At 37.7% G+C, this 23,350-nt stretch overlaps 1 protein-coding gene across 8 annotated transcripts in view; it reads left to right on the top strand.

Annotated features, from left to right (window-relative positions):
- PFKFB1 (6-phosphofructo-2-kinase/fructose-2,6-biphosphatase 1) overlaps window positions 1-23,350 on the top strand; it is a 72,490-nt gene that overhangs the window by 15,505 nt on the left and 33,635 nt on the right. For all 8 annotated transcript variants that reach the window (XR_005018278.1, XR_005018277.1, XR_005018279.1 and 5 more), the window contains one exon: window positions 21,964-22,089. Coding sequence is in view for 5 of the 8 variants with exons in the window: in XM_036839201.1 (XP_036695096.1) it covers window positions 21,964-22,089 (126 nt within the window). In the remaining 3 variants the exon portion in view is untranslated. The remainder of the gene's footprint in view (window positions 1-21,963; window positions 22,090-23,350) is intronic.

The following is a 23,350-nucleotide window of genomic DNA, read 5'->3' on the forward strand; positions in this document are numbered from 1 at the left end:
ATATTCTTGCCTCCTTTATCAGAGATAAGGTGACCATATGTGTGTGGGTTTATCTTTGGGCTTTCTAAACTGTTCCATTGATCTATATTTCTGTTTTTGTGCCAGTACCATACTCTCTTGATTACTGTAGCTTTGTAGTATTGTCTGAAGTCCAGGAGCCTAAATTGTTCAGCTCCGTTTTTCTTTCTGAAGATTGCTTTGGCTATTCGGGGTCTTTTGTGTTTCCATACAAATTGTGAAATTTTTTGTTCTAGTTCTGTGAAAAATGCCAGTGGTAGTTTGATAGGGATTGCATTGAATCTGTAGATTGCTTTGGGTAGTACAGTCATTTTCACAATGTTGATTCTTCCAATCCAAGAACATGGTATATCTCACCATCTATTTCTATCATCTTTAATTTCTTTCACCAGTGTCTTATAGTTTTCTGCATACAGGTCTTTTGTGTCCTTAGGTAGGTTTATTCCTAGATATTTTATTCTCTTTGTTGCAATGGTAAATGGGAGTGTTTTCTTAATTTCACTTTCAGATTTTTCATCATTGGTGTATAGGAATGCAAGAGATTTCTGTGCATTAATTTTGTATCCTGCTACTTTACCAGATTCATTGATTAGCTCTAGTAGTTTTCTCGTAATATCTTTAGGATTCTCTATGTATAGTACCATGACATCTGCAAACAGTGACAGCTTTACTTCTTCTTTTCCAATTTGGATTCCTTTTATTTCTTTTTCTTCTCTGATTGCTGTGGCTTAAACTTCCAAAAGTATGTTGAATAATAGTGGTGAGAGTGGACAACCTTGTTTTGTTCCTGATCTTAGTGGAAATGGTTTCAGTTTTTCACTATTGAGGACGATGTTGGCCATGGGTTTGTCATATATGGTCTTTATTATGTTGAGGTAAGTCCCCCCTATGCCTACTCTGTGGAGGGTTTTTATCATAAATGGGTGTTGAATTTTGTTGAAAGCTTTCTCTGCATCTATTGAGATGATCATATGGTTTTAATTCTTCAATTTGTTAATATGATGTATCACATTGATTGATTTGTGGCTATTGAAGAATCCTTGCATTCCTGGGACAAACCCCACTTGATCATGGTGTCTGATCCTTTTAATGTGCTGTTGGATTCCGTTTGCTAGTACTTCGTTGAGGATTTTTGCATCTATGTTCATCAGTGATATTGTCCTGTAGTTTTCTTTCTTTGTGACATCTTTGTCTGGTTTTGGTATCAGGGTGATGGTGGCCTTGTAGAATCAGTTTGGGAGTGTTCCTTCCTCTGTTATACTTTGGAAGAGTTTGAGAAGGATAGGTGTTAGCTCTTCTCCAAACGTTTGATAGAATTCGACTGTGAAGCCATCTGGTCCTGGGCTTTTGTTTGTCGGAAGATTTTTAATCACAGTTTCAATTTCAGTGCTGGTGATTGGTCTGTTCATATTTTCTAATTCTTCCTGGTTCAGTCTCGGAAGGTTGTGCATTTCTAAGAATTTATCCATTTCTTCCAGGTTGTCGATTTTATTGGCATATAGTTGCTTGTAGTAATCTCTCATGATCCTTTGTATTTCTGCAGTGTCAGCTGTTACTTCCACTTTTTCATTTCTAATTCTATTGATTTGAGTCTCCTCCCTTTTCTTCTTGATGAGTCGGGCTAATGGTTTATCAACTTTGTTTATCTTCTCAAAGAACAAGCTTTTGGTTTATTGATCTTTGCTATCGTTTCCTTCATTTCTTTTTCATTTATTTTTTATCTGATCTTTATGATTTGTTTCCTTCTGCTAACTTTGGGGTCTTTTTGTTCTTCTTTCTCTAATTGCTTTAAGTGTAAGGTTAGGTTGTTTATTTGAGATGTTTCTTGTTTCTTAAGGTAGGATTGTATTGCTATAAAATTCCCTCTTAGAACTGCTTTTGCTGCATCCCATAGTTTTTGGGTTGTCGTGTTTTCATTGTCATTTGTTTCTAGGTATTTTTTGATTTTCTCTTTGATTTCTTCAATGATCTCTTGGTTATTAAGCAGTGTATTGTTTAGCCTCCATGTGTTTGTATTTTTTACAGATTTTTTCCTGTAATTGATATCTAGTCTCATAGCATTGTGGTCAGAAAAGATACTTTCAATTTTCTTAAATTTACCACGGCTTGATGTGTTACCCAAGATATGATCTATCCTGGAGAATGTTCCATGTGCACTTGAGAAGAAAGTGTATTCTGTTGTTTTTGGATGGAATGTCCTATAAATATCAATTAAGTCCATCTTGTTTAATGTGTCATTTAAAGCTTGTGTTTCCTTATTTATTTTCATTTTGGATGATATGTCCATTGGTGAAAGCGGGGTGTTAAAGTCCCCTACTATGATTGTGTTACTGTCAATTTCCCCTTTTATGGCTGTTAGTATTTGCCTTATGTATTGAGGTACTCTTATTTTGGGTGATAAATATTTAAAATTGTTATATGTTCTCTTGGATTGATCCCTTGATCATTATGTAGTGTCCTTCTTTGTATGTTGTAATAGTCTTTGTTTTAAAGTCTATTTTTTCTGATATGAGAATTGCTACTCCAGCTTTCTTTTGATTTCCATTTGCATGGAATATCTTTTTCCATCCCCTCTCTTTCAGTCTGTATGTGTCCCTAGGTCTGAAGTGGGTCTCTTGTAGACAGCATATGTACAGGTCTTGTTTTTGTATCCATTCAGCCAGTGTATGTCTTTTGATTGGAGCACTTAATCCATTTACATTTAAGGTAATTATCGATATGTATGTTCCTATTACCATTTTCTTAATTGTTTTGGGTTTGTTATTGTAGGTCTTTTCCTTCTCTTCTGCTTCCTGCCTATAGAAGTTCCTTTAGCATTTTTTGTAAAGCTGTTTTGGTGGTGTTGAATTCTCTTAGCTTTTGCTTGTCTGTAAATGTTTTAATTTCTCCATCAAATCTGAATGAGATCCTTGCTGGATAGAGTAATCTTGGTTGTAGGTTCTTCCCTTTCATCACTTTAAATATGTCCTGCCAGTCCTTTCTGGCATGCAGAATTTCTGCTGAACGATCAGCTGTTAACCTTTAGGGGATTCCCTTGTATGCTATTTGTTGTTTTTCCCTTGTTGCTTTTAATATTTTTTCTTTGTATTTAATTTTTGATAGTTTGATTAATATGTGTCTTGGCATGTTTCTCCTAGGATTTATCCTGTATGGGACTCTCTGTGCTTCCTGGACTTGATTAACTCTTTCCTTTCCCATATTAGGCAAGTTTACAACTATAATCTCTTCAAATATTTTCTCAGTCCTTTTCTTTTTCACTTCTTCATCTGGGACCCCTATTATTCGCATGTTGGTGCATTTAATATTGTCCCAGAAGTCTCTGAGACTGTCCTCAATTCTTTTCATTCTTTTTTTTTTATTCTGCTCTGCAGTAGTTATTTCCACTATTTTATCTTCCAGGTCACTTACCCGTTCTTCTGCCTCAGTTATTCTGCTATTGATCCCTTCTAGAGAATTTTAAATTTCATTTATTGTGTTGTTCATCATTGTTTGTTTGCTCTTTAGTTCTTCTAGGTCCTTTTTAAACGTTTCTTTTATTTTATCTATTCTATTTCCAAGATTTTGGATCATCTTTACTATCATTATTCTGAATTCTTTTTCAGGTAGACTGCCTATTTCTTCTTCATTTGTTAGGTCTGGTGGGTATTTACCTTGCTCCTTCATCTGCTGTGTATTTTCATTTTGCTTAACTTACTGTTTTTGGGGTCTCCTTTTCACAGGCTGCAGGTTGGTAGTTCCTGTTGTTTTTGGTGTCTGCCCCCAGTGGCTAAGTTTGGTTCAGTGGGTTGTGTAGGCTTCCTGGTGGAGGGGACTAGTGCCTGTGTTCTGGTGGATGAGGCTGGATCTTGTCTTTCTGCTGGGCATGTCCACGTCTGGTGGTGTGTTTTGGGGCGTTTGTAACCTTATGATTTCAGGAAGCCTCTCTGCTAATGGGTGGGGTTGTGTTCCTGTCTTGCTAGTTTTTTGGCATGGGGTGTCCAGCATTGTAGCTTGCTTGTCGTTGAGTGGAGCTGGGTCTTGGCATTGAGATGGAGATCTCTGGGAGATTTTCACCATTTGATATTACATGGAGCTGGGATGTCTCTGGTGGATCAATGACCTGAACTTGGCTTTCCCCCCTGAGACGCACAGCCCTGACCCTTGGCTGGAGCACCAAGAGCTTGTCATCCACATGGCTCAAAATAAAAGGGAGAAAGAAAGAAAGAAAGAAAGAAAGAAAGAAAGAAAGAAAGAAAGAAAGAAAAGAAAAGAAAAGAAAATAAGATAAAATAAAAGATAAAAAATAATTATTAAAAAAATTTTTAAGTAATTAGAAGAGAAAGAAATAAAGAAGAGAACAAGCAAACCAGAAAACAAATCCACCAATGATATTAACTGCTGAAAACTATACTAAAAAAAAACAAACGAAACAAAAAAAACACAAAAACAATCAAAAAAAACGGACAGACAGAACCCTAGGACAAATGGTAAAAGCAAAGCTATACAGACAAAATCACACACAGAAGCATACACATACACACTCACAAAAAGAGAAAAAGGGAAAATATATATATTTATCGTTGCTCCCAAAGTCCACTTCCTCAATTTGGGATGATTCGTTGTCTATTCACGTATTCCACAGATGCAGGGTAAATCAAGTTGACTGTGGAGATTTAATCCACTTCTCCTGAGGCTGCTGGGAGAGATTTCCCTTTGTCTTCTTTGTTCGTACAGCTCCTGGGATTCAGCTTTGGATTTGGCCCTGCCTCTGCGTGTAGGTCACCTGAGGGCTTCTGTTCTTCGCTCAGACAGGATGCGGTTAAAGGAGTAGGTGATTAGGGGGCTCTGGCTCACTCAGGCCAGGGGGCTGGAGGGGTACGGAGTGCAGGACGAGCCTGTGGTGGCAGAGGCCAGAGTGACGTTGCAACAGCCTGAGGCACACTGTGTGTTCTCCTGGGGAAGTTGTTCCTGGATCATGCAACCCTGGCAGTGGCAGGCTGCACAGGCTCCCGGGAGGGGAGGTGTGGTTAGTGACCTGTGCTTGCACACAGGCTTCTTGGTGGCTGCAGCAGCAGCCTTAGCGTCTCATGCCCATCTCTGTGGTCTGTGCTGATAGCCGCGGCTCACGTCCGTCTCTGGAGCTCCTTTAAGCGGCGCTCTTAATCCCCTCTCCTCGTGCACCAGGAAACAAAGAGGCAAGAAAAAGTCTCTTGCCTCTTCGGCAGTTCCAGACCTTTTCCCAGACTCCCTTTTGTCTAGCCGTGGTGCACTAGCCCCCTTCAGGCTGTGTTTACGCAGCCAACCCCAGTCCTCTCCCTGGGATCTGACCGAAGCCGGAGCCTCAGCTCCCAGCCCCCGCCCGCCCCGGCGGGTGAGTAGACAAGCCTCTCGGGCTGGTAAGTGCTGTTTGGCACCGATCCTCTGTGCAGGAATCTCTCTGCTTTGCCCTCTGCACTCCTGTTGCTGCGCTCTCCTCCGTGGCTCCGAAGCTTCCCCCCTCTGCCACCCGCAATCTCTCCCCTTGAAATGGCTTCCTAGTGTGTGAAACCTTTCCTCCTTCACAGCTCCCTTCTACTGGTGCAGGTCCCGTCCCTATTCTTTTGTCTCTGTTTTTTCTTTTTTCTTTTGTCCTACCCAGGTACGTGGGGGGTTTCTTGCCTTTTAGGAGGTCTGAGGTTTTCTGCCAGCGTTCAGTAGGTGTTCTGTAGGAGCTGTTCCACATGTAGATGTATTTCTGATATATTTGTGGGAAGAAGGTGATTGCCGCGTCTTACTCTTCCGTCATCTTGCAGCTCCTCCCCATTCCTGAATTTATTCATTTGAGTTTTTTCTCTCTTTTTTTCTTGGTCAATCTAGCTAAAAGTTTGTTGAGTTTGTTAATCTTTTCAAAGAACCAATTTGGGGTTTGTTGATTTTCTTTAATGCTTTTCTATTCTGGATCAAATTATAATATCCCTCCTTATGGTTCACATACTTGTGAATTTCCCAAAGTTCTCTCTAATGTTAATTTCTAATTTCACTCCATTATGACTGGAGAACAAACTTTATATGATTTCAATACTTTTATGTTTACTGTAGCTTATTTTATGACTTAGACTATGATGTATCCTAGAGAATGTTTGATGTGCACTTGGGAAGAATGTATATTCTGCTGTTTTGAGGTGGAGTGTTTTATAGATGTCTGTTAGGACTGGTTTGTGTACAGTGTTGTTCAAATCTTCTGTTTCTCTGTTTATCTTCTGTGTAGTTGTCCTATTCATTATTGAAAGTTCCGTCTTAATGTCTCCAAATATTGTCATCAAATTGTCTATTGCTTGCTTCAATTGTCAGTTTTTGCTCCACATATTGTGGGGCCCTCTTCTTAGACATAATTATAATATATTCCTTATGGATTGACCCTTTTGTCATTATATAATGTCCTTACATATCTCTAGCAATGTTTTTTAGCATCTGTTCTTAGTATAGCCACTCCAACTTTCTTCTGGTTGGTCTTTGCATGATATATTTTTTACATTCTTTTACTTTTCATCTATCTGTGTCTTTGAATCTAAAGTGTATTTTCTGTAGGCATCATATATTTGGATCTTGTTTTTAATCCAGTTAGACATTTTCCACCTTTTGATTGGATTGCTTGATCCATTAACATTTAATGTTATTATTGATGTAGTTGGATTTAAATGTGCCACTTTTAACTTTTCTATATAGATTATGTCTTTTTCCTTCTATTCCTCCTTTCTTTTGCATTAAGTTAATGTTATCTAGTTTAATATTTAATTCCTTTAATAATTTTTTCACTGTATATTTTTGAGATATTTCCTTAGTGGTTGCTCTAGGGCTTTCCATATACATCTTAACTATTAGAATCTACTTTAGATTTATACTAAGTTAATTCCAATAAGATATAGAAATGTTACCACTATGTATCTCTATTCCATTTTCTTTTTTGTGCTATTATTTCATACATATCATATCTTTACATGCTAAAAACCCAACAATATATTTTTGTAATTCTTTATTTTATTTATTTTTATTTTTGGCTGTGTTGGGTCTTCGTTTCTGTGCGAGGGCTTTCTCCAGTTGTGGCAAGCGGGGGCCACTCTTCATCGCGGTGCGCGGGCCTCTCACTATCGCGGCCTCTCTTGTTGTGGAGCACAGGCTCCAGACGCGCAGGCTCAGTAGTTGTGGCTCACGGGCCCAGCTGCTCCATGGCATGTGGGATCTTCCCAGACCAGGGCTCGAACCCATGTCCCCTGCCTTGACAGGCAGATTCTCACCCACTGCGCCACCAGGGAAGCCCCCAACAATATATTTTTATAATTGTTATTTTATATAATTTTATGTTTTAAAGAAGCTGAGAAAATTAAGGAGAGCACATATATATTTATAAAGTTTTTTTTAATATTTACTGTCTGATTCTGTTCATTTTTTCTATGGGTTTGAATTAACTTCTTATGTCATTTCCTTACTCTAATATAACTCTTTGCTTTGTGACTTGGTTAGGCTATTTTAGTGAATTCTATTTCTCTGCAGTGTGAAGCCTTTGGTGTTACTTCTTGGAGGGCATAGACTTTGGGCTCACTTTGACTATCTCTTTCCCCGATTACTAAGCTGTCAGTCTCATCTGGTATTACACTCTGGGATCCACTAATTATTAGCTGATTGCTATTATTTTTTATATTGCCCCAAGGCGTACATTGCTCATCAGTGTTATCTAATTAAATTCTGGCAAAAGTTGTCTTTGAGGTTAGCTCTGACCCGAGGAGGGCTCTTCTTAATTGGCTCTTTCTCTGGTTCTCTCTGGTGAACTAGCTGGTCTATGGTTTAGCTTGTTGCTCTTAATTAAGTGGACCTATTGTTTTCAAGAGCACCCTTAGGCTCTTGTCTTATGGATTGCTTCTCTCCATGGGCAAACCTTCTGATCCACTGCTGTGGGTGCTGGGTGGGGCAGTGGCCTCTGGTCTTCTCTGTTTGCCTATCTTGGTGTAGTACTTCTGGCCTCTGAGCAAGTTGGAGTAAGGGTGATCAGGAACTCAGTATTCTCAGCCTAGTGCACCTGGGGTATAACCTTCATCCTCTGGGTAGGGACTGGATGAGGGAAGGGCATCTCCAACCTCTGAGCTACATTTGCTACTGCAACTTGGAGCTGGAAGGGATGTGAGGTGCTGAATATCTGCCCCTCCCACTGAGGTACCATATCATTTGATTGGGTGAACTCTCTGAGGGGGAAGGGAGCCCCATCTTTTTGGTCACACACACACCTGGAGTGGAGGTTCCATTAAACTAAACTTGGGGAGCAGGAGTGAGGATCATGGCAAAAATGCCACAGATTCTCACTGTTCTTACTGAATTTTGGTTGATTTTTTTGAATAAATGCTTCATGTGCTGTATCCCATTAGGATAATTTTCAGAGACTTTAAAAGGTTATTCTTTTAAATAATATTTGACAGTTTTGCTTTTTTCACTGAGGAGTGGGTTCTCAGAACTCCTAATGATGGAAGTAAAAGTCTCACAATTGATTTTTTGTGTTGATCTTGTTCCTTCATCCTTGCCGAACTCACTTGTTAGTTCTAAGAATTTTTATACTTTTGGGGAATTTCTATATAGATAATCATGACATCTACAAATAGGAAATATTTTATTTATTCTTTTCTAAACCGTATGCCTTTTATTTCCTTTTACTGCCTTATTGCAGTGGTTAACACTTCCAGTACTATGTCAAAAGAGTAGAGAGAGTGAACATCTTTACATTGGTTCTGATCTTAGGGGGAAAGTATTGTCTTTTACTTTTTTAAAATTTATTTATTTTATTTTATTTATTTTTGGCTGCATTGGGTCTTCATTGCTGCATGCAGGCTTTCTCTAGTTGCAGAGAGCAGGGTATACTCTTCGTTGTGGTGCATGGGCTTCTCATTTCAGTGGCTTTTCTTCTTGTGGAGCACAGGCTCTGCACACGGGCTTCAGTAGTTGTGGCTTGTGGGCTCTAGAGTGCAGGCTCAGTAGTTGTGACACACGGGCTTAGTTACTCCGTGGCATGTGGGATCTTCCCAGACCAGGGATCGAACCCATGTCCCCTGAATTGGCACGTGGATTCTTAACCACTGTGCCACCCGGGAAGTCCAAGTCTTTCACTTTTAAGGGTAATAATGACAATAGGTTTTTGTTGTAAAGATTGCTTATCAAGTTTAAGTAATTCATTTCTATTCCTAACTTGCCAATAATTTTTATCACTAATTAGTGTTTAATATATGAAGTGTTTTTTCTACATGCATTGACATATTTTTCTTCTTTAGCTTATCAATATTGTGGGTTGCATTAATTGATTTTTTTGAATGTTCATCTAGCCTTACATACTTGCACTGAATCCCACTTACTCATTGCATATAATTCTTTTTATGCAATGTTGGATTCTATTTGCCAACATTTTCTTGATGATTTTTATATTTAAGTTCATGAGAGACATTGACCTATAGGGGTTTTTTGGATACTCTATTCGTATTGTTTTGGTATCAGGGTAATTCTGACCTCATAAAATTAGCTGGGAATCCTCCCTTCTCTTTTTGTTTTCTTGAAGTTATTGTGTAAAATTTGTGTTAATTCTTCTTTAAATGGGTGGTAGATTTCTCACATGAATACATCTGAGCCTAGAGATTTCTATTTCTGGAGATTTTAATTTTAATTCAATTACTTTAATGATTATAGGACTATTCAGATTGCCTATTTCATCTTGGTTGAGTTGTGGGAGGTTGTGGTTTTCAAGGAATTGGTCTATATATTCTAAGTAGTCAAATTTATAAGAGTAAAATTGTTTGTAGTATTCCCTTACTGGCTTTTAAATGACTGCAGGATATGTAGTGATATAACCTATTTTATTTCTGATAATGGCCATTTGTGTCTTCTCTCTTTTTATATTTGTCAGTCTTGCTAAAGGTTGATCCATTTCCTTTATCTTTTTTAGGAATCAGCTTTTTATTTTATTCATTTTCTCTATTGTTTTTCTGTTTTCATTGATTTCTGCTCTTATCTAATATTTCTTTCCTTCTGCTTGCTTTTGTTTATTTTGGTCTTATTTTTCTAGTTTTTTTAAAGTGGTAACTTAGATTACTGATTTGAGACTTTTCCTTTTTCCAATGTAAGGATTGTAGTGCTATAAATGCCCCTATCAGTACTGCTTTAGCTGCACCCCTCATATTTTGAGAAGTTGTTTTTTAACTTTAAATCAGTGCTATGTGTATTTTCAAAATTTCTTTTGAGACTTCTTTTTTCAGTCATGGATTATTTAGAAGTATGTTCTTTAATTTCCAAGTGTTTAGAGACTTTGCTGTCTTCCTTCTTCTGTTGATTTTTACTTTGATTCAATTATGATCAGAGAATACACTATGTTTAATGTCAATCACTTTTGATTTACTGTATTGTTTAATGGCCCAGGACATGGAAATGTACCATGGGCACTAGAACAAAATATTTATTCTGTTGTTTCTGGGTGTAGTGCTTTATAAATGTCAATTAGATACTGCTGATTTATTGTGCTGTTTAATTCTTCTATACTGTTGCTGATTTTCTGTCTAATGATCCTATTAATTCCTGAGAGTGTATGTTGGAGTCCTCAGATATACTTGTGCATTTGTCTATTTCTCCTTTTAGTTTTTGCTTCATTTATTTTGAGGCTCTGTTGTCTGGTATGCATACACTTTGGATTATTATCTATTCCTAAGGGATTGATCTTTTATCATTATGTAATTCCCTTTTGTATGTAGTAATTTTCTGTGCACTGAAGTCTAATTAGCTGAATAGTAACAGCTACTCTTGCTTTTTTAAATTTAATGATTTCATGGTATATTCTTTTTTCTTTATAATATATATTTATTAACCCACTTAAACATGAAAATAATAAACCTACTACATGATAACATAAATAGCACATTTTTCATAAAAATAACTTCATTTCCCCTCAAAGAAGGTAAAGAAAAATTGTTTTATGAATTTGCAAATCTCTTTTATGTCTGGCTTAATAGAAGATAGATGTATTTTCATACCTTCTGCATTCAATCTGTTGCAATGTGTTATCTTGGTTGAAATATATGAAGAAAATTTGTCCTCCTATACCATAGCTTGGGAAAACAGCAATATGCTAATAGCCTTTATTTTTAGATAATTGTATTTTTCTTTGATATTACATAAAAATTAGACAATTGGTAGTTGCTTTTTTATATTGTGGCAAGAACACAACATGAGATCTAACCTCTTAACAATGTTTTAAGTGCATAATAAAGTATTATTAATTATAGGCACTATTACAGTAGATCTCTAGAACTATTCACCTTGTATGACTCAAACTCTATACCCATTGAATAGCAACTCCTGATTTCCTGGCAACAACTATTCTACTCTCTGCTTTTGAGTTTGACTATTTTAGATATCTCATATAAGTGTAATCATGCAGTATTTGAACTTCTGGAACTGGCTTATTTCACTTAACCTAATGTACTCCAGGTTCATCCATGTTGTCACATATGACAGGATTTCCTTATTTTTTAAGGATGAATAATATTCAATTATATGTATATACCATATTTTCTTAATGCATTCACCAGTTGATGGATATTTAGGTTATTTCTATATCTTGGCTATTGTGAATAATGCTTCAATGAACATGGTAGTGCAGATAATTTCTTGATGATCCTGATTTCAAGGATAGTCTCTTAAACAAATGGTAGTGGGGAAACTGGATATCCACATGGAAAAGAATGAAATTGGACCCTTATCTTACAACATACACAAAAATCAAGTCAAAATTCATTAAATATTTAAATATAAGACCTGAAACTGTACAACTCTTAGAAGAAAACTTAAGGAGAAAGCTTCATGACATTAGTCTAGGCAGTGATTTCTTGGATATGACACAAAAAGCACTAGCAACAAAAGCAAAAATAGACAAGTGGGACTACATCAAACTAAAAAGCTTCTGCATGGCAAAAAAACTTAACTGTGTTTGAGTGGATCTATTTCTGGTTTCTCTATTCCATTCTTTTGATCTATATGTCTATCCTTTGCCCATACTACACTGTACCTTTATAATAAATCTTAAAATCAAGTAGGAAGTTTCCTCCAAAATTGTTCTTATCTTGCAATTATTTTAGTCAATCTAGCTCCTTTTACTCTCCATATTTTCAGAGTACAGGTATTTTTCCTCTTTAGGTAGGTTTATTCCTAGGTATTTTATTATTTTTGATGCAATGGTAAATGGGATTGTTTCCTCAATTTCTCTTTCTGATCTTTTGCTGTTAGTGTACAGAAACGCAACAGATTTTTGTATATTTATTTCATATCCTGCAACTTTACTGAATTCATTAATGAGCTCTAGTAGTTTTCAGGTAGCATCTTTAGGATTTTCTATGTATAGTATCAAGTCTGCAAACAGTGACAGTTTTACTTCTTGTCCGATTTGGATTCCTTTTATTTCTTTTTCTTCTCTGATAGCCATGGCTAGGACTTCCAAAACTATGTTGAATAAAAGTGGTGAGAGTGGACATCCTTGTCTTGTTCCTGATCTTAAAGGAAATGCTTTCAGCTTTTCACTGTTGAGTATGATGTTAGCTGAAAGTTTGTCATATATGGCCTATATTATGTTGAGGTAGGTTCCCTCTATGCCCAATTTCTGGAGAATTTTTATCATAAATTGTTGTTGAATTTTGTCAAAAGCTTTTTTTGCATCTATTGTGGTGATCATATGGTTTTTATTCTTCAATTTGCTGATGTCATGTATCGCACTGATTGATTTGCAGATATTGAAAAATCCTTACATCCCTTGGATAAATCTCACTCGATCATGGTGTATGATCCTTTTAATGTGTTGTTGGATTTGGTTTGCTAGTATTTTGTTGAGAATTTTTGTGTCAGTGTTCATCAGTGACATTGGCCTGTAATTTTCTTTCCTGTGGTATTTTTGTCTGGTTTTATTATCAGAGTGATGGTGGCCTCATAGAATGAGTTTGGGAGTGTTCTTTCTTCTGCAATTTTTTGGAATAGTTTCAGAAGGATAGGTATTAATTCTTCTCTAAATGTTTGATAGAATTCGCCTGTGAAGCCATCTGGTCCTGGGCTTTTGTTTGTTGGGAGTTTTTAAATCACAGCTTCAATTTCATTACTTGTGACTGCTCTGTTCATATTTTCTATTTCTTCCTGGTTCAGTCTTGGGAGATTGTACCTTTCTAAGAATTTGTCCATTTCTTCCGGGTTGTCCATTTTACTGGCATATAGTTGCTAGTAGTAGTCTCTTATGATCCTTTGTATTTCTGTGGTGTCAGTTGTACCTTCTCCTTTTTCATTTCTAATTTTGTTGATTTGAGCCCTCTCTCTGCTTTTCTTGAGTCTGGCTAAATGTTTATCACTTTGTTTATCTTTTCAAAGAAGCAGCTTTTAGTTTCATTGACTTTTTCTATTGTTTTTTTTTTGTCCCTATGTCATTTATTTCTACTCTGATCTTTATGATTTCTTTTCTCCTACTGACTATGGGTTTTGTTTGTTCTTCTTTATCTAGTTGCTTTAAGTATAAGATTACATTGTTTATTTGAGATTTTTCATGTTTCCTGAGGGAAGATTGTATTGCCGTAAACTTCCCTTTTAGAACTGCTTTTGCTGTGTCCCATAGGTTTCGGATCTTCTTGATTTCATTTTGATTTGTCTCTAGGTATTTATTGATTTCCTCTTCAATTTCTTCAGAGATCCATCGGTTGTTTAGTAACATATTGTTTAACCTCCATGTGTTTGTGTTTTTTACAGCTTTTTAAAAAATTGTAGTTAATTTCTAATCTCATAGAGTTGTGTCGGAAAAGTTGCTTGATATGATTTCAATTTTCTTAAATTTACCAAGGTTTGCTTTGTGGTCCAGCATGTGATCAATCCTGGAGAATGTTCCATGTGCACTTGAAAATAATGTGTATTCTGCAGCTTGTGGATGGAATGCTCTATAAATATCAATTAAGCCCATCTGGTCTAATGTGTCATTTAAGACCTCTGTTTCCTTATTGATTTTCTGTCTGGATGATCTGTCCATTGATGAAAGTGAGGTGTTAAATTCCCCCACTATTACTGTGTTACTTTCAATTCTCCTTTTATGGCTGTTAGTATTTGCCTTATAAATTGAGGTACTCCTATTTTGGGTGCATATATATTTACAATTGTTATATCGTCTTCTTGGATTGATCCCTTGATCATTATGTAGTTTCCTTCTTTGTCTCTTGTAACAGTCTTTATTTTAAAGTCTATTTTGTCTGGTATGAGTATTGCTACTCCAGCTTTCTTTTGATTTCCATTTGCATGGAATATCTTTTTCCATCCTCTCACTTTCAGTCTGTGTGTCCCCCCAGATCTGAAGTGGGTCTCTTGTAGACAGCATATATAGGGGTCTGTTTTTTTGGTATCCATTCAGCCAGTCTATGTCTTTTGGTTGGAGCATTTAATCTGTTTAAATTCAAGGTAATTATCAATATGTACATTCTTATTGCCACTTTGTTAATTGTTTTGGATTTGTTTTATTAGTGTTTTTCTTCCCTTCCTCTTTTGTTCTCTTCTCTCTAGTTTGATAATTATCCTTAGTGTTGTGTTTGTATTCCTTTTTCTTTTTTGTGTATGTATCTATTGTAGACTTTTGTTTTGTGGTTATCATGAGGTTTTGATATAACAGTCTCTATATATACTATATACAAGATTGTTTTAAGTTGCTGGTCTCTTATTAATTTCAAATGCATTTCCAATATCCTGCATTTGTAGTCTCCTCACAATTTCTGGTTTTGATATCATTTGTGTGCAGATGATTTCCTACCTTTACTGTATGTTTGCCTTTACTGTTGAGCTTTTCCATTTGTAATTTTCTTGTTTCTAGTTGTGGCCTTTTCTTTTCCACCTAGAGAATTTCATTTAGCATTTGTGCATTTGTGTTAAAGCTTGGTTTGGTTGTGTTGAATTCTCTTAGCTTTTGCTTTACACTTTTGATTTCTCTGATGGATCTGAATGAGAGCCTTGCTGGGTAGAATATACTTGGTTGTAGGTTTTTCCCTTTTATCACTTTAAATATATCCTGCCACTCCTTTCTGGCCTGCATGATTTCTGCTGAAAAATCAGCTGATAAGTTTATGGAGATTCCCTTGCATATTATTTGTTGCTTTTAATGTTTTTTCATTGTCTTTAATTTTTGTCAGTTTGATTAATATGTGTCTTGGTGTGTTCTTCCTTGGGTTTATCCTGTATGGGACTCTGTGCTTCCTGGACTTCGGTGACTGTTTCCTTTCCCATGTTAGGGAAGTTTTCAGCTATTATCTCTTCCAATATTTTCCCAGGCCTTTCTCTCTCTTCTCCTTCTGGGACTCTTATAATGTGAATGTTGTGCATTTAATGTTATCCCAGAGGTTTCTGTGACTGTCCTCATTTCTTTTCATGCTTTTTTCTTTATTCTGTTCCACAGCAATGATTTCCACCATTCTGTCTTCCAGCTCACTTATCTGTTCTTCTGCCTCATTTATTCTGCTATTGATTCCTTCTAGTGTATTTTTTATTTCAGTTATTGTATTGTTCAACTCTGTTTGTTCTTTATATCTTCTAGCTCTCTTTTAAACATTTCTTCTACTTCTCAGTCTGTGCCTCCATTCTTTTTCCAACATCTTGGATTATCTTTACTATTATTATTCTGAATTCTTGTTTGGGTATTTTGCCTATCTCCACTTCACTTAGTTGTTCTTCTGGGGTTTTATCTTGTTCTTTCATCAGGAACATATTCCTCTGCTGTCTCATTTTGTCTAACTTTCTGTGTTTGTGATCTCTGTTCTGCAGGCTTGTCATTTCTTTTGCTTCTGGTGTCTGCCTCCTGCTGGGTGAGGCTTGTCTAGAGGCTTGTGCAGGCTTCCTGGTGGGAGGGACTAGTGCCTGATCACTGTTGGTTGGAGCTGGATCTTGTCCCTCAGGTGGGCAGGGCTGTGGCACGTGGTGTGTTTAGAGGTGGCTGTGGGCTCAGGAAGACTTTAGGCGGCCTGTCTGCTGATGGGTGGAGCTGTGTTACTGCCCTGTTGGTTGTTTGGCCTGAGGCCTCCCAGCTCTGTAGCCTACAGGATGTTGGGTAGAGCCAGGTCTTGCTGCGAAAATGGCAGCTTCCAGGAGAGCTCATGCCAATGAATACTCCCCAGAGTCTCTGCCTCCACTGTCCTTGTTCCCACAGTGAGCCTCAGCCACCCCCTGACTCCCCAGGAGACCTTCAAAGACCAGCATGTAGGTCTGCACCAGGCTCCCCTCTGAAGTCACTGCTTTTCCCTGGGTCCTGGGGCACATGAGAACTTGTGTGCACCCTCTAAGAGTAGAGTTTCTGTTTCCACCAGTCCTGTGGAGTTCTTGTGATCAAGCCCCACTGGCCTTCACAGCCAAATGTTCTGGGGGCTCCTCCTCCTAATGCCAGACCCCCAGACTTGTAAGCTTTATGCAGGGCTCAGAACTCTCACTCCTGTGGGAGAACCTCTGCAATATAATTATTTTCCAGTTTGTGGGTCACCCACCTGGTGGATATGGGATTTGACTGAATTGCGAATGTGCCTCTCCTATCATCTTTTTGTGGCTTCTTCTTTGTCTTTGGATGTAGAATATCTTTTTTGGTAGGTTCCTATCTTTTTTTTTTAATGGTTGTTCAGCAGTTAGTGGTGATTTTGGTGTTTCTGTGGGAGGTGGTGAGCTCAAGTCCTTCTACTCCACCATCTTGTCTCCAACCCCCATAACCAATCTTCTTTTATGGAGGAACCCTGAAGTATGAACAGGTGGTTTCATGCAATTCTAAGGTACAGCTTTCTGGAGGGACAGGAACAGACCAGCGGTTCACTGAGTTCTCATTACCAGGTTCAGTGACACCCCTTGCTCTTCACCACTTCTTTTGGTTCTCCACAGCATACCTTTTCTGGCCCATTTCATGAAAAGGAAAGGTATCATGGAAAATATCCTAGAGGGTAGTTGAAGGCACTAGTGAATGCAGGTCAATGAATACCTGCAGTTGAAACATCCAATTCTGCCTGGCTCATACCTGTTTGGGTTCCCAATGGGCAGTGTTCCCTCTGTTGTCTCTGCACCCTGGAATAATGTGACAAGGTAGCTCCGATACCATCTGTGCAGATTTCTCTCTGTTCTGGCTGCTGCAAACTAGCTGCTGCACTCTCCTCGAAGGCTCTGAAGCTCTCCCCCTGTCCTGGCTGATCTCCCTGCAGGTGAGGGGACTTTCCAGGGTGTGGGACCTTTTCCTCTTTCACAGCTCCCTCCCAGGTGTGCAGGTCCTGCCCCAATTTCTTTCCCTCTTTCTTTTTTTCTTTTTTCTTTTGTCTTACCCTGTTTCATGGAGATTTTCTTGCCCTTTCAGGAGTCTGAGGTCTGAGTCTGCCAGCGTTCGGTAGATATTCTGTGAGAATCATTCCACATGAAGGTGTATTTTTGATGTATTTGTGGGAGGAGGTGAGATTCATATTCTACTGCTCTGCCATCTTGATCTGCTCTCTCATTCAAGAATTTTTATAATAGATAATTTTAGACAATTCCATCGTCTGTGTCATCTCATCATTCATGTCTTTTGATGGTCTTTTTTCATGTGAGTTGAGATTTCATAGTTATTTGTATCTTGATTGATTTTAGTTTGTATTGTGGACATTGTTAATATCATTTGAGAACAAGAGTATTGTTTTTATCCTATGGAGGTTGATATTTTTGTTTTACCCTTCTGTGTATTGGGGTTCCAACATCAGTTAAGTTTTTGAAACTTTCATAGTACTATTTAGACCAGTACGGTGTGTGCACCACCTAGTGGTCAGTGTGGGACTTGGGATGATTCACTTTCCAAATCTTTGGTAGGCTAATTAGGGTCACATCAAAGCACTCACAGATCAAACGTGAACCCAGCGGTTCAAAACCACTTTTTGCAATTTCTTTTCTAAACTGCTCCCTCTCCCATAGTTTTTCAGTACTTTCCATTTCTCTAGGCTCCCATTTTCTGTCCTCTGTTCAGAAACCACCCACTTTCTTGTTAGTATCACTTCCAGAAACAAGTTGCAGGAGAGAGAGAGGAAAAATTAGTATGAAGTTTAGTTTTGTCCCCTTGATGACATGGCTCCACCTAGAGAAAGGACCTTATCCCTGAGATTTTTGATTCCTGGAAGTTCCCTTTATGGACCACTCTTGCTTCTGGACTACTTTTGCTGTCACTACTCCCACTGTGGGACCAAAACAGAAGTAGAGTAAATAAAAACCTGAGGAATTTCTCACATTCTCACATTCTCACATTTAGGAGTTCTCTTTTCCACTCCTTAGGCCATAACATCAAGGCTTCTCCTGTATTGCACTCTGTCTGTTGAACAGTGCTCACCTCTGGGTTTCATATCATGTCCAATTCAGGCTTAGGATGCTGGAGGGAAAAAAATAATGTTGAACTCATAACTATTTAGGTGGTATTTCAAACTCTAATTTTTTCCCAATCCATCTGCCTATATTTACTTTTCAGTTTTCAAATAGGTGTCCATGAATTCTATCAAGGTTTTATATTCGAGTTAGTTAGTGAGAGATAAAAGAAGGTCCCAGAACTGGACCCAGCTGCATGTGTTTTGTAGATGGCTTCTAGTTGATTCTTGCTTTTTTGTCCACTCTGACAATCTCTGTCTTTTAACTGGTGTGTTTAGAAAATTCACATTCAAAGTGATTATTAATACAGTTGGATTAAAATCTACCATCTTGCTGTTTTTCTATTCATTGCATTTGTTCTTTGTTTGTTCTCTCTCTCTCTCTTTCGACTTTTCTTATTTTATTTGAGTATTTTTATGATCCCATTTTATCTCCTCTATTTACTTATCATTTATATATCTTTTTTAAAAAAAATTTAGTGGTTCCTTAGGGTTTACAATGTACAGTTTAAAATAGTTGGGTTCATCTTCAAATAACACTATATTGTTTTGCATGTAGTCCAAGTACCTTACAATAGAATATTCCCAATCTTACTCCCTTCCCTTGTGTCACTATTGTAATCATTTAATTTTTACATTTGCTATAAATACCCAATACACTGTTACTATTATTGCTTTAAACAGTCAGGTTGTTTTAATTGGAAATATAGTTGACATACAATATTATGTTTCAGGTTTACTACGTAATGACTTAACATTTGCATATATTATGAAATGATCACCATGATAAGTCTAGTAACCATCTGTCCCCATACAAAATTATTATTATTACAATATTATCAACCATATTCCTTATGCTGCATATTACATCCCTGTGGCTTATTTATTTTATAACTGGAGGTTTGTACCTCTCAATCCTCTTTACCTATTCACCCCCCACCTCCCCTCTGACAACCATCCATTTGTTCTCTGCATCTATGGGTCTGTTTTCATTTTGTTTTGTTTGCTTTTTTTATTTTTTGGATTTTGCATATAAGTGAGATCATATGGTATTTGTCTTTCCCTGTCTGACTTATTTCACTTCACATAATACCTTGTAGATCCATCCATGTGGTTGCAAAGGTCAAGATTTCATTTTTTATGGCTGAATAATATTCCATTGTGTGTGTATACATATAATATAAATTATATATATATGTATATATATATATATATATGACAGACCTTCTTTATCCATTCATCTATTGATGGACACTTAGACTGCTTCCATATCTTGGCTATTTTAAATAATGCTGCAATGAACAGGGGGGTACATATATCTTTTGTGATTAGTGTTTTTTGTTTTCTTCAGATAAATATCAAAAAGTGGAATTGCTGGATCATATGGTAGTTCTAGTTTTAAGTTTTTGAGGAAACCCTCACTGTTTCCATAGTGGCTGAACCAGTTTACAATCCCACCAACAGCACACGAGGGTTCCCTTTTCTCCACATCAGTCAGTTATTTTTAGAACAATTAAAAATATGGAAAATAAAAAGATATATTTTGCCTTCAAGTATTCCTTTTCCAATGCTCTTACTTTAATTATGTAGATCCAATTTCTGACCTATATCATATCCCTTCTGCCTAAATAATGTCCTTTAATATTTCTTATAAGACACGTCTGCTGATGATGAATTTCCCATTTTTGTTTGAAAAAAAGTCTCTATTTTGTCTTTATTTTTGAAGGACATTTTTGCTGAATTTAGAATTGGATTGGCAGGGTTTTTACTTTCAATATTTTAAAGGTTTCATTCCACTATTTTTGGCTTATTGACTCTGATACGAAGTCTCATGTAATTCTTCTTGTTCCTCTGTAAGTAAGGTGTTCCCTCCACCCTTTTTCCCTGACTGCCTTCAATATTTTATTTTGCCTGATTTTCTGCAGTTTGAATTTGATATGTCTGGGTGTGGTGTGGCTCTTTTAAAACTTTTATTTACCCTGCTTTGTGTTCTCTAAGATACTTGGATCTGCGGTTTATATCAATTGCTAATTTTGAAAATTTTCAGCAATTATTTCTTCAAATATTTTTTTCTCCATTCTCTCTCTCTTCTCCTTCTAGTATTCTAACTTGATAGTGTCCCAAAGCTCTTGGATGTTTTGTTCTGTTTTCTTTTTTTACCCTTTATTTTTTCTCTGCATTGCAGTTTATGTAATTTCTATTGTTCTAGCTTCAATTTCACTTATTCCTCAGCTGTGTCTAGTTCACTAATAAGCACACTGAAGGCATTCTTCAGATCTGTTAATGTGTGTTTTCTCTTGTATTTACATATGATTCTTTCTTATACATTTTATCCCCTGCTGCTATCTTATCTGATCTTGCATGTTGTCTAACTTTTCCAATATAGAAAAGTATTTAACATATTAATCACAGCTATTTTAAATTGCCTGTTGGAAATTCCAACACGTGTCATAACTGAATCTTGTCCTGATGATTTTTTTGTCTCTTCAGACTATGTTTTTTTCTTTCCTTGATTCTTCCCTTTGTGCTGCTCTCTGGAGGCAACTTACCTCTTGCATTCTTTAAAAATAAAGTCTGCTATTATTTTACTTGATTTATTTTAGCCTTGTAGTGGAGAATAGGGGACTAGGGACATACTATATTATTTTGATTAAGGCTCAGTCTTAGGCAGGCTTATCCTGAGTCATAGAGGTGTGACTTTCCCAAATGTTCCTGCCCCTCCTCTAAATATAACTGTGGGCCTAGCACATATTCCTATCCCTCCTGGGTTAGAGCATTTTTTCAAATTTTCTCCTTCACCTGTGGTGAGTTTCCACCTGTGCCCTCAGTTCCTATTGCCATTCCTTCTGCAGAGCAAGGCTTGTTTTCCCTAGGGGAGATAGAGTAGATTGGTCTGGGCAGAGTTTTAGTGGCGTTGGGTATTCCTCTCTGCTAGCTGCAGTGAATTTCCACCATTGCGCTCAGACTACAGTTTTATTGCCTTTCCCTGTGAAGGTTAAGGCCTTTGTTCCGCAGTGTATGAAGGCAGAATGCTTTGGGCACAATTTCAGCAATGGATGCTGTTCTGTTTCCCTCCCCAAACCAGAGCTATAGGATATCTTTCTGCGGGTTCTTCTCATTCTTCCCTGCCAGCACCTGGTGGAGTTCCTAGGGGGAAAGTCTGCAAGAGGATTCAAAACCACCTATGTCTGCAGCCCACAGGGGTTTCACAATCTCACACTAACACACAACCAACTTTTAGCAATTCATTAACAAATTTTAGCTGTATCTTCTTATGACTTTACATATTATTCAGTAGTGTCTGCAAAAGATAAGCAAGTACCTGGGCCCTGTTGCTCCCTGTAGATGCCTGTGTCTACAGATTTTGGGTTAGCTTTTTGCACTGCAATCTCAGTTTGCTCATGAATTCAAGAGAGGACAATTTGCAATTTTCCAGTTTTTTTTTTCCTTGTTATAATGGTGGGCGAGATGCTCATTCCAATTCTACATCTCTGAGTTGATACCAGAATATCATGTGAACCTGGGGATAAGATTTGAGGCTCTGTTTGTCTTCCAGCATCCATACCCCAGTTTACAAATTCCCCCACGATGGTGATAATGGTGGGTTTACCAGCTCGAGGAAAGACCTACATCTCCACGAAGCTCACACGATATCTCAACTGGATAGGAACACCAACTAAAGGTATGTCCCTGAAACCCTTTGTTCTACAGCCCTCTATAGGCCAATGATGGAAAATACAGTAAGGTAGCTGACCTCAAAAGGGCAAAACCACGAGTACAGGAATGTCTCAAACCATTATTACCAGTATTAGGACTAATACTATTACTGCTGCTGCTGCTGCTTTACTACTACTACTACTGGCACCACCATCACCACCACCACCACCACCACCACCACCACCACCACCACCACCACTAACCTCATAAATTTTTACAATTTCTTAAGTACGTAATCTGTGCCCAATACGGTGATAGGTGCTAAGCATAAGAAAACTAGAAAGATTAAATATCTGTTTTCAAGGAGCTCTATTTTTGTAAGACTTCAAAAAAACCCTATGAGTAACATACTACTTTTATTACCTTTATTATTACTTCTACACCAATAATACGATTCTTATTAGCATTACCATTTCTTCACAACGTTAAGGTTTTCTTTAAACTTGAGGGGTCTGTGGAGTCAAGCACGTCAAAGCCCCAGCCTGGAGTCCCCCACAAGGTCTTCAGTAAAGCAGGGCACTTTAGCTCACCTCTCCTGTCCAGAAGGCGTCCGCTCTCTCCAAGTCTCTCCTTAGGTCTGAGCCTATCTGCTCCCCCTCCCCAGCCGGAAGTGATCCTGCCTCTTTCCGCCTCCAGAGGGGTCTCCTTCCCTGCTTGTCAGCCTCCTCCCTCACTCCCTACGTCCAGCTTTCCTTTCTCCCCAATGTGATCTCTTTTCTGCTTACTACCTCTTATTCAGCAATCATTCTTTTCTATTCTCCATTTGATTTCTCTATCCCCCACCCTGTATCCCCATTCCTATTTGATTCCTCTGTTCCCCGTAGGAGGACTGTGTTTCTCTGGGCTCCCACACCAATGCTTCCTACAGACCCCTCTATGCCAACCTTAGTTAGTAGTGTGTTGTTGTAGTGTGTTGTGTGTCTGGGTCTCTCTCCCCAGGAGCTACTCTGGGGTAGGGGACTAAATCATATTAATTTCTATTGCTTAAGTAGGACCAAATTAAGACATTTAGAGTCTCTAAACTCTAAAAGTTAGGGTGCCTCCTGCATCATATGTAATTCAGAATAAAATCAGTAAATGTAAGAAAGTCTACCAAAAGTTCTTATTTATCCCCCAATGACTATATTGATGCTTTTAATGTATATCAACTTAGCTGAAAATTTTTACTGGGACTGTGTTCCTCCTTTACTGGTACACTGGTACACAGGTGCTTAGCCTCTGTCTCT

The sequence above is a fragment of the Balaenoptera musculus genome, chromosome X (assembly GCF_009873245.2).
Source record: "Balaenoptera musculus isolate JJ_BM4_2016_0621 chromosome X, mBalMus1.pri.v3, whole genome shotgun sequence".
NCBI classification, from domain to species: Eukaryota; Metazoa; Chordata; class Mammalia; order Artiodactyla; family Balaenopteridae; genus Balaenoptera; species Balaenoptera musculus.